Source organism: Condylura cristata, unplaced genomic scaffold (assembly GCF_000260355.1).
Source record: "Condylura cristata isolate star-nosed mole 26May11 unplaced genomic scaffold, ConCri1.0 scaffold00009, whole genome shotgun sequence".
NCBI classification, from domain to species: domain Eukaryota; kingdom Metazoa; phylum Chordata; class Mammalia; order Eulipotyphla; family Talpidae; genus Condylura; species Condylura cristata.
In genome coordinates, this window is record NW_004567110.1 from 18495968 (window position 1) to 18512939 (window position 16972).

General features: G+C 30.1%; 1 protein-coding gene across 1 annotated transcript in view; it reads left to right on the forward strand.

The window, feature by feature from the left end:
* The window catches only part of CSMD3 (CUB and Sushi multiple domains 3), a 764662-nt gene that overhangs the window by 270275 nt on the left and 477415 nt on the right, over positions 1–16972 (forward strand). Inside the window, exon 7 of the mRNA XM_004679632.2 lies at positions 13083–13394. Coding sequence (XP_004679689.1) covers positions 13083–13394 — 312 coding nt within the window. The remainder of the gene's footprint in view (positions 1–13082; positions 13395–16972) is intronic.

Below are 16972 nucleotides of genomic sequence, written 5' to 3' on the forward strand. Positions count from 1 at the left end.
AATTTTAGAATCACAGAATAATATATTCTGTAACTTACCCTACACCACAAATCTTATTTATGTTACTGACTGACTGGCATACTACATTTTTTTTTCTTTAATTTCAATTTCATAGTACAACATATGAAGTTTCATCTTAGTTATATTTTGAAGTTACTTCTAAATATAAAAGTATTCTACTTTTTATCAAGAAAATCAGAACTGTACAGATTCACTGACTTTTTATAGCAGATACCATCTCTCTGAAAGAAAAACACAGTTTTGGAAAAATGTATTTTGAGATTAACTACATAGAAAGATATGATTGAAATATTTTTGCAGTTAGAGCTGCTAGCTGACTGCATGATTTGACTGGGGACGCTGGCAAAGCATCCTCAATTTAGTGCAACCTTCTAGTTAGTCACTGACATTCTGACAACATAAGTTTTATCCTTTTCAGAAGGATCTTGATTCACCTCCTATGAAGTGCATATTTATCAGATTGTATTTCTAATTCACCATAGAATGATACTACCAATTGTGATGCTGGAAACTAGAGAAATAACCAGCAGGGGAAATGAATACAGACTTTTCGATTGTAATATGGTCAAGTATTTTCTAATTTTCAATTTTTGTTTGGAGATGACCCTAGTAATCATATTTTAAGTATAACAGAATTTTACTGACAGCAGTGTTTCCCCTAGTGAAAGGAGATTTCATCCCATCACTGCTTTCCTTGGCAGATACACATCTGCTTCTGAGAGGATGTATGGGAAATGTGGTACTAATTATCACATTTATATAATGGAAAATATTGAATATAAATGAATGGAATTGAGATAAACTGTTTCTGTTGGCTTCATAACAAAGTCCAAATATCTTCTCTTGCTTTGTGGGGCATATGTTCAAATATATTCTCATAATATGTCCTCTACCTATATTTTTTAGCTCAAATTCTTATGATTTCCTGCTTGCAGTCTATACTTTATCCATACAAAATTGTCAAATTACCAGACTCTGTGTCAATTCTTGTTCTTAATACTCAGAGCACAGTCTGTCTGGACTCTTTCCTTTTTCTTTACCATGGAAACCACTTTTTATCTTTTTTTCTTTTATTATTATTTTTTAAATAATAGTTTATTTTTACATCATCTTGTGCCTTTTTCCATTTCATTTGTAATCCCCTTGGGCTTCCCAACACCAAATCACCCGTGTACTATCACCATAGTCCAGTGCACATCCTCCCCATACCCCAGTTTTGATCCCATTCCCCACACCACCCCCGTAAAATATCTCTTGGTATATAGTTGTTCATTATTATTATTATTTTCCCCCTGGTCCTTTATATTCCTGCTATAAGTGAAACCATCCAGTATTTTTTTCTTTTTCTTTTTGGCTTATTTCACTACATGATCACTTCCAGCTCTGTCCATGTTGCGGCAAAAGACATGCATTTATCTTTTTGGATTGTTGAGTGATATTCCATTGTGTTTATGTACCACATCTTTTTTAATGCAGTCATCTTTTGGGCATTTGGGTTGATTCCATATCTTGCCTATTGCAAATAGCAGCAATAAGCATGGGGGTACAGGCATCTTGTTGAATCAGTGTTTTTGTGTCTTTTGGGTAGATACCTATGAGTGGGATTGCTGGGTGATATGACAGCTCCATGTTTAGTAGTTTGAGAAACTTCCAAACAGTTTTCCATAGTGGTTGTACTAGTTTTCATTTCCACCTGCAGTACAACAGAGTTCCTTTTTCTCCACATCCTTGTCAACATTTGTTGTTGCTAGTTATTTGAAGATGTGCCATTCTCACTGGGAAAGCACTTTTTATCTTCTTGATATCAGTCTATACCATTTCTTCCAGAGAGCTCCTTTTCATTAAGTTGCCCCCCAAAGCCAGATTATTGTTTTTAATAAGCATTCCTGTGAAACTGTATTTTACTCATTGTTGTCGATAACCTATAATGTATAAAAGCCACCAGTGTTGTACAGGCTTAAAATAGCAATGCATTATTATTTCTTACAATTATGTTGGTTGGCAAAATAGTTTTGGTTGGTTCACAATTTTGGTTACGTTTAGTTGGAGAACTGACTGATTCCGCAGTGTTCCATATATACTATGTTCCATATCCACAGTACTGCCAATGGGTACTTCAAATCTCCTCTTTCTGTCTTTTATTTTCTAGTAGCCAGACATTCTTCCGTACATGTAAGTCTCAGCAAAACTTTACAAGAAATCAAAGGTAAAAATTGTATGCTCTCGTTAAAATGAGATTTGAGAATGCATACTTCTGTTTTCAGATACCACTTTTGCTATGTCTGTTGGTCATAGCAAGACATGAGCATAGCACAGATTCATGGAAGTTCTTTCAACTTGTTGATAGAATAACTGCATGAATTTAGGTCATAATTGATATTCCACAATAATACTTTTGTTCACTTCTTTTTGTTTGTTTGCAATATTATTTACCTTACCATTGTATCCTAGGATATAATAGTGGCTACCACAAAATAGGAATTTATATATTAATTAAGGGAAAATGATTAGTACTATTACTATTATGTTTTTTCCAAGAATATGGTATTCAATTATTTAAATACAAAATATAGTATTATCTTGAATAAAAATACATATTGCTTTAAAGATAAATAGAATGGAAACTATACAACATAGTTATAGAGAAAGTAAAATGCTCAAGTGACTAGGAAGTAGTATGTCAGTAAGATTAAGCATACAAGCTCTAGAATCTGACAGTCTGAATAAAAGTGTCAGAGCTATCGGGTCTTTTATTTTTATGTTATACTCTTTCATTTTATTATGGTTTTAGCTCAGATGTCACTTTGTGTTTCACTAACTGCTGTTCTATTAATCTGTCAATTCTTTGTCTCTCCCTCTTTAATGTATTCTTTCATAGGAAACATAATGTCTGTGCATTTTGCTTCTGAATTATTCAGTGTCTTGCATGGAGTAGGCATTTAAAAAATGCCTTTTGATAAATACCTAAATGAATAAATTAATGAATGACCTAAGATAATAAAGATTTGTGAGTAAATATGTTAAACTGATGACTAAGGTATTTGTCTTCAGCTCTATGAATTAATGTAGAGTCTGTTCCATATGATTGGCATGTAGATTATAATGTTTATATGGCAATTGCATAAATAAATTTGACAATAAATTTATATAACCTTTTCTGTCAAATCTAAGTGTTGACCAAACATTAGTAATACTTACTAGAAATAGGATGAACTAAGCTTTATATTGATTGAAGCATTGTTAAGAAAGCTGTTTTATATTTTGTAGCTGTCACTTACATATTTAATTTTACATGTATACATTACTTCACATATAAAACATGTTTTAAAATGAATAAAGGCTAAACTAGAATGTTAGCTGTTCTTAATATTCAAATGCACATCAAATTTAGATGTATGCAGAATGAAAATCCTTAGCACATCTTACTTACCTTGCTTCTTTTTTTATTTCATTTCATGTAAGGATACTTGGAATATTGTCTAGATGAACTTGTGATGTCTTCATGCCTTCTCTGTGTCTTTCCATAAGTTTTCACAAGATCAGTCAAAGCATGCTTATATTGAAAAGGTCAATATTTGTTAAATCATTTTTCTTGTTACTTAGAAAAAAATTGAAAAAGACTTCTGAAAAAATCTGAATTATTTTCAAAGCTGAGTTTCCAATAACATTCAAGATTCTCAGTTGAATTTTAATTTCTGATAAAATAGGTACTTTTTAATTGTGTGCCTCAAGTATTGTACAGGACATACTATAGAAAAATAGTGTTTAATGATATTTAAATTTAACTGAATGCCCTATATTTTTAGCAACCCAATTTTATTGTCATGTGATTGAGCCAGCTAAATGTTTGCTTTGTCTTTAGTCCATCTATTTATTCTTTACACAACAGCAATAGTTTTTCTAAATGATACTCTTGTCATATAAATCTCTTGCTTAAATTCTTTTAGTGATGTATCTTTTTCACATGAAGTTGAAATTCCTTGACTCTTAAAGCACTGACCCCTGCTCATCAAATCTGTCATTTCTCTTTACATGTTGAGTAATTTGCAGTTGCCTGAGCCTGTCTTGCCTGTCCTTTGCCACAGTTTCTTTTCTATTCCATTACTTATGATGAGGATATTCTTTTATTTCCCCAGTGCCAGGCAAAGTATCTGCTCCTATTTTAAACCAAATTCCAATGTCTTCCATTAAAAAGACTTCACAATTATTGAAGAATATTTAAGGGCTCACTAGTTGTATTTTCATGGTATACTTCTCTTTTTATCCTTTATTGAACAGAAAATATGGCTCTGATTTTTCTTAAATCTATGACTGCTTACTTGAGCAGCAGGTGTGTGTGTGTGTGTGACAGAGAGAAATAGAGAAAGTGGGCATGCATACTTATTGCATAGTAGGCAATTAACTGATGTCTATGAAATAGAAAAGAGGAGGTTGAGGAAAGACAGAAAATATTGTTTTAATTTCAGATGTTTAAAATGCTGCCAAAACATAGACAAGGAAAGAATTCTTCTCCATGATGTGAAAAGGATAAGGGAGAGGAAGAACCACTAAGTATTATAATTTGCTTTTTCTGGAATTTATCTAAGTAAGGCTTCTTTTTTTTTCAATATCTACAAAAATTAAAAATTCATATTTCACTTTCATTTTCCCTGTGTTTCCAAGTAACCTCTATTTTAAAGGTGATGCATATTTCTATTTGTATTAAAAACACAAACTTAGGAAAACACACACACACACACACACAAACTTAGGTGTCTTACATTTACAGAAGATTTGAGTAAAGAAAACAGTAATTGACCTGATTTGTATCACCCTGAAGATCAAACTCTCTACACATGGAGTAGAAAGTGAAAAAAAAAAAAAGTTAGCTATATGTCAAATGTTAAAAATGGTGACTTTTGAGGTCTTCCTCAGTCAGATCCATATTTCATCTCTTGTATTTAATGTTTCCATAATCAAATTAAAGAGCCAAAATGTACTTACATATAAATTTAAATGTCAACCATAGTTGTTACACATATCTATACTTTTGTTTTATTGATGATATTATGTAGTCTTTTAACTTACTGTTTGAAGTACATTGCATTCTTTATAGATATGGAACTTGACAGAGTAATTACATAAAGAAATATAAAGGCTTAAATAACCCAAAATATAATTGTACACAATACTTTTGATGATAAGCTTTGTATGGCTATACAGTATTTGAAGGCTTTTTGTTCTCTAACATGTTACTTTTTAGCCAAGATTGCTATGTATTTTTGAGCTAATTATTCCTAATACTAATTGTCTTACAGTACATAATGCAGGAAATTGACAAATCTATTGACTTTAATTCCTTATTAGCTTGTTCTACTTGGCATATTTATGTGGATACCCCCCCCCAGTTGCACAAGAGTCCTTATACAATCAACACCCTAGTAATCTTCTCCGTAATACTAACTTTAGCCTACCCACCTGCATCTCCTGTATATTCTCCTCGTTAATAATGAACACAGTTCAACTTTTATCAACAATCACAGAACACCAGATAGCAACTTATGATAAATGCCCCAACAAGGAATATTCAATGATCTGAGGAGACTCTTCAAATCCCTCCCCAAAACATTCATCTTTCAAACTTCCTGTTATTTCCTTTGAAGAGAAGCTGAAATAAATTAATTTAAATGAAAGTGTTCTGCAGCCAATCCATTATGTGTGTTCTTTTACCAGAAGTTATTTCACTACAAATGAACAACTCTTGAGAAATAAGTATCTAATCTTGATCAGTGTTTTAGTAGTATCTGGGCAACAGAAGAAGAAAAATGGAGCTTCTTGGTTCTGCTAAAAAAAAAAATCACAAATTTAGAGATCTAATTGACTGTATTGGGTGATTCATGGAACTGGAAGCACTCAGTTAATCTAGTAGAGAGAGTTGTAAGAGAGTTGTAATGATTTATACATAATGGGTTTATATATAAACAAACTATAAGAGGGTAAGACAGGTCATTATCATGTGAAGTCACCTTTCCTCAGAACAATTCAGGGTAGATCTTCTCATGCAATTTGCCTCACTGGTATAGACTAAAAACTTCAGATTGGTTTGAGATTACACTTTTTGAAGAGGTTGAAATTGTGATAACTATTAGTCTGGGTGTGCTATCCTTCCCAGCCCTCCATGAGGAAACTCCAGTATGTGCTGATGTGAAATGGGTTCATCTGATTATGGCTCTTCACCCTTGCTCGTTAAAGGGAACTATAAGACTCAACTTCAGGTACACACAAGAAGTTTCATAAGGGGTTTATTTATAGAAGCAGGGGGAATGAAGAAATTAGTCAAAAAGAGAGAGAAAGATAAATTGCTGAATGTACACTACCAGTTCCACTGAGTTGGAACACCAGTAGCATGCTGAAAGCTGGCGAACGACCAAGGAACCCCAAAACCCACATGTCTGTTTATATACCAGCCTGGCTGCTTAACTCCATCCTCTATTTCCAGCAACCCTCCCTTTTGTGGTGATGACATTGTGTGATTTTTAGTCCTTGGTGTCTCCTGGTCTCAGGTAGTGAATGGGGGGTTCCATAACACCTGTTCATGGGTTTTTTCAGGACATACTTTCCCCACAACACCACCAGCTCCTTTCTCTTTTTTTGTTATATATATATATATATGTATATATTGAAAGTATATAGTAGAGAATATCATTTGAGAAAATAGAAAGTAAAGAATGACTTTCCCTTTTTACCTTACTTATAGTACATGCAATATAAATTACAGTTACAGTTTAATTTTATATTTTATTTTGTTTGGACACATTTGAACAGATTAAATTTCTTAATATTTATTTTTAAAATACATTTATTTCTCAGTACAGTAGACTAGTTTTGTTAATTTTGTGAAGTGAGGTACACAGTCAATCACATTCATCCTTTTCATGTTTATTAAACATTAAAAGGGAATGATATAGATGTATACCTATAGACACGATCTAAAATCTCAAAAAGTTACTAGCAGATCCTATTAAAGACACTGAAAGTTAAAATGCTCTTGGCATAATTTTTCTTATAATGCCCTTAAATCTTCCATGAGAATGGGCAATGATTCCATAGATATTTTGTAGAAGAATGAATAAATTGTTGTTTATTTGGTTCATTTAGAAAAAAACCCAAATGAAAAAAAGAATTCCCACTACGTGAGATAAGAGCTGCAGCAAAAATATAGATGTCTAGAAGATGGTTTTAGAAAATTGCTGAGCGGCATTCTATCCCTTTGTTTATTCTTATGAAATGTGACAAGTATGCCATAAGCCTTATTCCGGAACCCAGTTCTTCAAGTTTTACTGCCAATATTGTGACATTCTAGAATAACTGTTGTTTAGTTTTATATATATATATATATATATATATATATTTTCAATCTTCTGGGGGTTTATCTGTGAGTAGTAGGTATGTTTGTGCTTGGGAACATGATTGAAATAAAAACATGACATATAGGGCCTGCCATTACATATCCATACTTCCAACACTTTTGAAAAAGACTGATAGATGCTGAAACTTGAAACTTGACTCAAAACCTCATTTTCATCAAGATAAAGCAAGCACCTCATTTTAACCAAGATAAAGTATCTATGGTTGTTTAACATGTAAGATTATCAGAATTTCAAACAGTTCATAACAGGTGCTTTTATCTTGCTTGTGAACCAGTTTAAGATCAGAATATCTTTTATTGAATATTTCTGTTGTAAATTTTGAAGTTTAGTGTGGATATAATAGTAGATATACAGTATAATTAAATCCTGTCATAAATTCCAACATAAATTTAAAGATTTATTCATTCACTTTGCATAGTAAATAAGTAATATTGCTTGTATTTGACAAACAATAATAAACCTACTTTCATTTTAATAGTACTGGTTTCCCTTTTAATGCTTAGAAATTTAAATGTAAATGCATAACAAGTACAAATATATATCAACATGTCATTTCAGAAGAATTTATATTAAGTTCAGTTCTATTTTTAAGTTAGTTAAGTCCTAATTTAATTAATGATCTTAGAAAATCTGTTATGTGAATTGCTTTAATTTCCTTTTACTAAGATCATATTCTTTTCACATTTAATATACCAGAAATCTGTATTCAGGGGGAAATGTATTTGTGTATTAATGGCATAGTTAAATTGGCAGAAAGCTTTATTTTGGAGAGTTGCATCTAAACAATCACCAGTATATTATATTCATTTAATAGGTATTTTAAGATTATAATCTTATATAATTTCAGCATATATGTATCATTTGAATTTAAATCAAAATTAATAAAAAATATAGGCCTGATCTTTAAATTACAAACTTTTTTCCTGAATTTTTAAAAATTCCTAGTCAAAGAGAAGTTTATTAGGTAACAATTAAAGGTACATTAGTTCTATTTTGTCTGCTCCTTAGCTGCTACTTCCTATTTCAGATTACTTATTTTCTTCTTTAATATGAGTAATTACAGTATGCATACATGCACATTTATACTATTAAACATTAAATTTAGAGATGTTAAGATGCTGGAATTTTGCATTAAATGAAAAATACTTGTTTTCAACATTGCAGTGTGCTTCCTGAAAATGTAACAATAACAAAGGAGTCGGTTTATTTCATTTCAACCCTTTAAATTCAGTTAATTTTCATGAGTCCTCGATTATTTACATGTTCCTAAATTTCATATAAATACTAAACAAGAGGAAATACATCATGCACATGATACAATTATAGAATATTTAAATTATGGCTCATTATAGAGCTGCTACATTAGTTGTATTTAGATATCTTGATGTTGTTTTTCTATATTTTTTCATTTGCATGCTTTCATATTGTTTATTGCATTTTATTCATTGCCCAATGCCACAGAATTATTCACTTATATTTATTTTGTTAAACTTTCGTTTAAATGCTTCAATTGAAGCATTAAAATTAATAGATGAAACTAGTTTATCTTAATTTACCTAAAGTAACATGCCAATATAAATATCTAAAAACTACTTCTTTGAATATGGAATTATTTTTAAAATGTACTTAGATGGTTGTGCATCTATTGGGCAGTTCACTAATATGTTTAGTAACATGTTCTGTTCTTTATGTCTTTGATGAGGTAAACATTATTACAAAATAACATCATAAAATGTTTTAATAAAATGATTCAAATAGGAATTCAAATTAAATTATGACATGGAGTTTTATTAGATACATTTTAATGACATATTTATAAAAATACTTCATATGAGTTATGCTTAGTTGCTTACAGATCTGTTGTTGCACTAAGCATTTACAAACATAATTTTCATTATAATAAGATCTAAAATCTAAATTTAATGTGAAGGTTACTACTAAATGCATTTTCCACTTTACATATGTGATGTGTATCATTTTCCATTGTCATAACTCCAAAGACAATATAATTTTTATAGAAGCATGCTTATATATATTTATATGTAAACCATTTCATCTTCTTTTTGTTGTATTGGGGAATGTTTTGTTAAAGAATATTAATTAAATTATATTTCAGCCATGTATAATTGTATACATTTACTTTTAAGTATATTAATCAGTTTAATGACAGGCAATTCTAGTGTGATAAATTACATCGTGTACACATGACTTAATTTCAAAATGAAGAATGGATTTTCTAAATGTACATTTTCTTAATTTGAGTTGTATGTGTTACATGCAATTAATAACTGTATTACTGAATATATTGTTTATATAATTTTGTAGCATACTTAAATTTATATCAAGAAATTAAGCTACCATACTTTAATATTGGTTTAACTCTACTATATACTTAATGTTGAGTTGGTGGTATGCATATTTCTAAGGCATTTTCCTACATTGACAATTACCTCATAAACATATGTAAGCAAAATTGTTGAGTGCTTTTAAACTGTTAGTGGTACATTTTGACAATTTAAAAATCTGTGTTTCAGACACTGCCAATTTAACATGGTACCAAAATCAGCATTCTAAATTGGTTTGCAGTTTAAATAAAGTGGTTGTACATACAAAATATATATCTGTATGATTATGGGTAATTTTATTGCCTTATAAAGGAAATCAATGTTATTGCTTTATATTTCCACTATACATATCAAATATCTAACTAAATTTAGATGCACTTTTATTCCTTTCATTATGAGATATAACTTCCTTTCACTATGCAGATATTTGAATATTCTAAGTAAAATAATTTCGCACTAACAAAGTAAACTTTTATGTTTTGGGAATGGTGACAAAAATTTCAACTTTTATGCAAATAAATTTTGAACTATACAGTTTTTCAAAGTGATGTTTTTGAAGGTTAAAAACCCAAATTATCACTTTTCTCTCCAGAATTACTCTTTATTCATTACAGTTTCAGATACAACTCATCATGCTAAAAATATAATCACATTTCATTTTTTTCATTTTCTATTCTATTAATTTAACATTATTATTAAATTATTTTTTCCTTAATTTTAAGGAGTATTTCTAGAGCATCTTCTATGAATTGGTCACTGTTTTAATGCTAGACTATTAGTTACTAAATACAGTATACAAAAATCTCAGCCTTCAGGAAACATGTATTCTAGCATGGCAAAGGAAGATTTTCAACCCAAAAGTAAATCATAAGAACTAACTGGTCAATATCTAATAGAAATATTTATTTGGCCAGGTGGGTTTACCAATGTAATTTTATCATTACATCCTTTTCTGCATTCAGGTTAACAGACTTGTTTTGAATCATAACCACCAATACCCAGAAGTAGAACTCTAAAATTGAAGATTTTAAGATTGAGACTACTAGCACAAATCCTTAGTCTAAATGCTATTTAAGAACATTTTTAACTCTCATAGTCAGTATAGATTTTATTTATGAAAATGGTTGTTTGAATTGATTGGTAGGTTTTTGAAGGTAATTAGAGCAATAACCTAGACTTATTTCCAAGAATTATCCCAGAATGATTAAATCAATGCAAATGTTTATTTGGGATTATTAATAATAACTTCAGTAGTAGAATATGATAAAGGCTATTCATTTTACTTTTGTGTTAATAAAAATGGGAAGACTCTGATTTATGATGTGTTCACATTTCATTATTTTCCGTAATTCAGGATTATTTTTAGCAATTTATAGTTAAGAAATTTTCTTCCCTCAATGATCCCTGTTAATTATGATACGATTATATAAAAAATCACAGTATTTCATCCTGATTTCCTAATCCCTCTTAAAAATGGAAAATAATGTGAATTAGGTGATCATGTTAATAGTAGCCCACAGTATCATGGGTATCCTAAATATCTAATTAACCATGGATTTATTACTAAATGTTAGTAAGTATAGTTATGTAAATATTTTGGAGCCAACTTATATATCAGTTTACTAGATTTTAATACTTATAGAACTCAGATTATACAGCAAACATTTTTCTATTCATGCTTTCAAATAGATTAGGTATATTTAAAGTAATTTGATAATTGGCATTCATTATATTTGCCCACTCAAATATAATCATCATTTAACTTTCTTGAATTCCTATGCAAAATCAATATAGATTATAGCAGCTCAGTGAATTGATAGCAGCCACATTGCTTCTTTGCTTGCTTTATTTTGAGATTAGACACCAGAACAAGTCCTACAGATAATTTGCTTCCCTGTAGCATGTGATTTAGAAAAAAAAATCAAGCTATTTTCCTCTCTTTTAGAGTGGTTAAAATATAATTTTTTCTCCTAAATATCCATTTATACATTTTGGGTAGAGTGTGAAATTGAGTTTTTTTTTTTTTTTTGAAATACAAGTATATGAAAACATATGTCATTCATTGACTTTAAAATACATTCAGAAATTACATATTCTAACAAGACTAATATAATGAAAAACTAGAAGTTAATTTTAACAACTTTTTACTTCTCAAATTTTTTTACTTATCAAACTCTTTTAAAAGACATCTTCATTTAGTTTCATGCTGTTACTACAGGTTTACTTTTTTTTATTATATACTGTCAAGGACAATCTTCTTTAAAGATCATATGACAGTAAAAGCAAATTTTAAATTTACATATTTGAAAATGTATTTTTGAATTATTGTGGGAATTTCAAGAGTTAGAATGTAAAGAGGTAAATTTCTGTGAGATATTTGGAAATTTTCAAATAATTTTTAAAGCTAGGTTTTATGAATAAAAGTCTCATGAAAATAGTAAATTTCAACATTTATAAATAAAATGATTTAATGTTTATTGGTTGAAAAATGTGCTCCCCTCAAAATTTACTTTAAAGTAGTTGAAATATTGCTCACTAGTAGAAAATACTGAACTTAAATACTGAAAATATTATCCAATTAGCAAAAAAAGTTTATAAAGGATAAATAATTCACAGCATTGAATATTTAATCCATGTTAGGTATTATCTGGCAAATAAGATTAAGATAACACATTGAGATGCAGGGAGTTTTAGAGGATTTACCAGAGATACCAGTTCTTCTATGCAAAATAAAATTTAAAAAATATATTTTCATAGTTGTTTCAGCGTTTCATTTTTTTTTTTTTATCATTTTGTTTCCACTTTGGGTTTGATGTTAAATTGTCTTTTCTTTACTTGATTGTCTTAAAATAGAAAATTTTGACTCTTTTTCCAATAGTTATGAAGAGCTATGGTGCAGACAATTCAGAACATACTATTGAGAGAAAGTGTGATTATATACTTACTGATTCTGTCAAAACTTGTCACCTGCCAGGCATTTGTTAACCAAAATTCATCTGCGGATAAGTAAGAGGAAAATCATATCAGGGCCATTTAAAGGGTTTGCTGTGCCACCATTTCCCCCTTAATGTGTTACAGTTAAAATGTGGTGTTTTCTTGTGTAACATGTATCTTTAGGCTGATTAATATAAACCAACCATCAGATCTTATTCATTTCACATTTTAGTGGTGTGTTTGTATTTTGCCTCATCATTGTTGATTATCCTTAAGGTAATAGAAGGGAATATAATTTATTAAATTTACAAGAAAAAAAAAAACTTCAAGTTTAAAAGAAAAAGTTAGCATCTAGTGCTACTGTGTCCCACAGGTTCTTCTACATTGACCCACACTACCTCCACTGGTGAGTTAGAGGAGCATAACAGGACTACCACTGGTGCTATTGCTGTTGCTAGCACATCTGCAGATGTTACTGTATCCAGTGTTACAGCTGTCACCATCCATAGACTTTCCGAGGAACAGCGAGTGCAAGTTACGAATCTCAGAAATTCAGGTCTGGACCCCAACACATCCAAGGACGGGCTCTCTCCTCATCAAGCAGATACACAAAGTACAAGGAGAAGACCAAGAAATGCTGAACAGATAGAAAGAACTAAAGAGCTTGCAGTTGTTACTCATAGAGGTATTGGATGTTATTTTACTTGTGCCCATTTAGTTGCAACCAAAGGTTTATATTGCTAATGATTCTAAATAGAGAATTCAGTTGAGAGTCAAGAATTAGAAAACATGAGTTAAAAATAGATGAAAAATACAGATGGTGATAGCCAAAACCTGAGTAATTTGAAAGCACAGATATTAAAATAAAATATAAATCTAAGTGCAATGTAAAGTTTGCAGAAGGGAAGGGGACAAAATTAGAATGATAAAAGAATGCTTAAAAGGGATAGTAAGTGACCGCTGAATATCTGTTGTTTATTACATACCTGTTATGATGATAAGAGAAGATGAATTATGAAGTTCTGTAGTAAGTTTACATATTTTCACACTGATAGTAAATTCCATTAGCTATTTCCAGTATTTGCATGATATTTTTATGTTATACAAATTGAGCAAACAGATGATTTAATAGAGAAAAGATGGAACCATGTCTGGTGTTAGTTTCATATAGCTTATTACTAAGGTAGTTTCTGAATTACCTATTTTCCAACCTGACTGTACTGAAGATATATTTCTCATTTGGGAAATTTAACAGCTATTGATTGAAATTATGGTTCTGAATTTTAAATATTTCTAAACTTCCAGGTTTAATTTTTAGAGAAATATACCACAAAGCTAGGTCATTTATTGAATTATCTAGTCAAATACTACACGCTTGCCTTTCATAAAATTATCAAGCATATTTTTCTGTCTCTTAGTCACAAGTTTCATTGAGTAGTGTATAATAATACATTATCATAGTTTTCAAAAATAAAAATAATCAATTTAAATATGTGGATCAGTATAAGTCTTAATTCAGCATACTTCAATTATAAAATGTATACTGTAACTTTGTCTTCAACTCATTATCATATATTCTCTAAATTGGCAATGGTTTATGTAGTGTGAATAGGCATATTTTATACAGAGCATGATGTAAGAAATGGAAAACCATTCAACACTTATTATGCACTAAGAAGAAAAATCAAGACATCTTACATAAATTGATTGAAAAATCATATAGAAATATCTCAGAAGCTCATTTCTACCAGAATGCATACTGAAATAAATTAACTTTAATTTTCTTTAATAAGAAGTAATTCTAAAAATAATTCCTAACTTACAGTAGTCATCTGTAAAGGATTAAATTGATAATACCTCACTTAGCTTCTCTAATCACTTTCTTACCTTAAATGTAGCTACCCATAAAAGTATAAAGACCATGGTAAAATTTATGATTTGCTTAACTATGTAGATAATTCTCCTCATATCAGGAAACAAAAAAGTATAACATCATAAAAGTATCAATTAAGAAAAAATTATCTTCTTATACTTTCCACTCTGTTTAGCAAATTGAGCTAACAATGAGAAATTTTTCTCACACTGATAAAAGTCAGGTGGGTTTTGGAATTATCTTTATTATAGAACTCAAATGATAATACAAATACTGTTTTAGTCTTGTGTTTCTTGGAGATTTTTTAAAGCTCATGACCAACTGGAATACTAACATAATTAGAAAATACAGGAAGTGGGCTATTTGAGATTTTAAATGAATCAATAAATGTACTCCTTTGACTTGTGTAAATTTTAAGTTCTGTGAGGGAAAGGAATGACGAGTCTAATTCATGCTGCATTCTCAGTGCCTAGAACATCTTTTACCCAAAGACATAGTTAGAAAATATTTTCTAAATTAATGGGTCTTTATAATGTTATGAATTAGAACATTTATCACAACTAAATAATTCAAGAATTATATTCTTCAGTATATTAAAATGCCTCTATTTTAATATTTGATTACTTAATGTTTGTCTCAGTTCTCAAAATTAGTGTTTAGTCCCCTTTAAGAGCAAGCGTATTCTCAGGACCCCACAACAGTGCATTCCTTTTATTTTATAACCACTTCAAAATTCACAGTAAGAAAATGATAGAAATGCTTTGCTTATTGCCCTTACCTCTTTATAAGATCAAAGAAATTTTGTAATTCAATGCTGCAATAAACACTACTCAGTAAATTTCACATGAACATAAATTAATATAATACAATGGTTACTATTTCATGAACTTAGTACCATCTCAAACATATATTTAATTATGACTATGATAGCCTAGGTTCATTTGATATCTGCAAGTTTAAGCCACTTTACACTATATAAGAGTTTATTGTTTACAGTTGTTTTCCCTATTTACACTGTGATTTCAATTTAGTTTATTACATATTTAGATTAGAACTAGTTGTCAATTTATTCTTAATAACCTGAAGGTAACTAAAATATTTATAGATTATATCTGTGTCACTTTGAACATAAAACATGAACACTGAAATTGCACTTAGTATTTGGTACTTGTTACTTGTTTGTGTGTGTATTCAAAACCTATGTGTTAAGTTACATAAATATTAAATTACTAAAAATCTTACTATAGTTAACATACTATGCAATTAATGAATAAGTCGAAAATACAATATACATCGCAACATTTTCAATTCTCTAAAGTATTATTCCAATGTTTCCTATTGTATTATAGTTAAATAGCACAATTAAGTTGATATCCCTTTTTTCACTTTCTATTCATTTTTAATGAAAGAAAACCACCCACGAATTTCTCCATTTAAAGAGTCCTTTGAAATTGAGATTAAAAAGAAGCAAAAGCGGCCCTCCCTGGTGGTGCAGCAGGTTAAAGCACAGCACTGAGAATTTAAAGCTGCTTCCGCATGAGTTCTATTCCCACCTGCCCCAGAGGTGACTACATGGTGTGGCAGACCTCTCCTGACCTGTCCGCTGCTCAGCAGCGTACTTCGTGAGTCAGTCTGTTCTGTTCCCCACTCTGTCTCTGGTGAAGCCTCTCACGGCCCCTGAGCCTCTGGCCTGTACCCCAGTTCTGTATGCACAAATAAATAAATCTTAAAAAAAAAAAAAACAGAAAAAAAAAAGCAAAAGCAAAGAGCATACTAGTCAGTAATGATGATTTAGGTATTCTTTAAACTTTAATACTATACCATAGTTTCCTGTATTAGTATCATATTGTCCTCAGAGTGAGAATTACATTTTCAGTGGAGTCTAGTTTAGTTTGCTACTTACTATGTGTGAGAAATCAACTCGTGCAGGTCCCATGAAATATTAAAGTTAAATTTTATATCTATGTAATAGTATAATATAGTAGTTATTATGAGACTTCAACAAGGTATTGGGTAGAAAAAACAACAGGCATCACAGATATTTTCTCCCAAAGGTATTTTAGGTATTTTTACCAATATTTCCCACATCCTTAGTTAGTTTTGAGGTCAAAGAACTAGACTGTATATTCTGCTCCTTGTCAATTACTTGATTTTACCAATAATTTTTCAAAGCTCAGTATTACAATTTCCCTAAATCTGAGAATACCTGCCTCATAAGTATTAGTGTGGAATAATTTAGCATAATTGCTGATGTAAGTGTTTAGCAATTATAACACTTGTATTTTTATCCAGCAAATATATTTTAACTGTTTCCATGTGTGTGACATTATACTGTGAAATATGGGATTAAGGATGTACAGAGTAGACCTTGCCATTTTATAGTCTATATA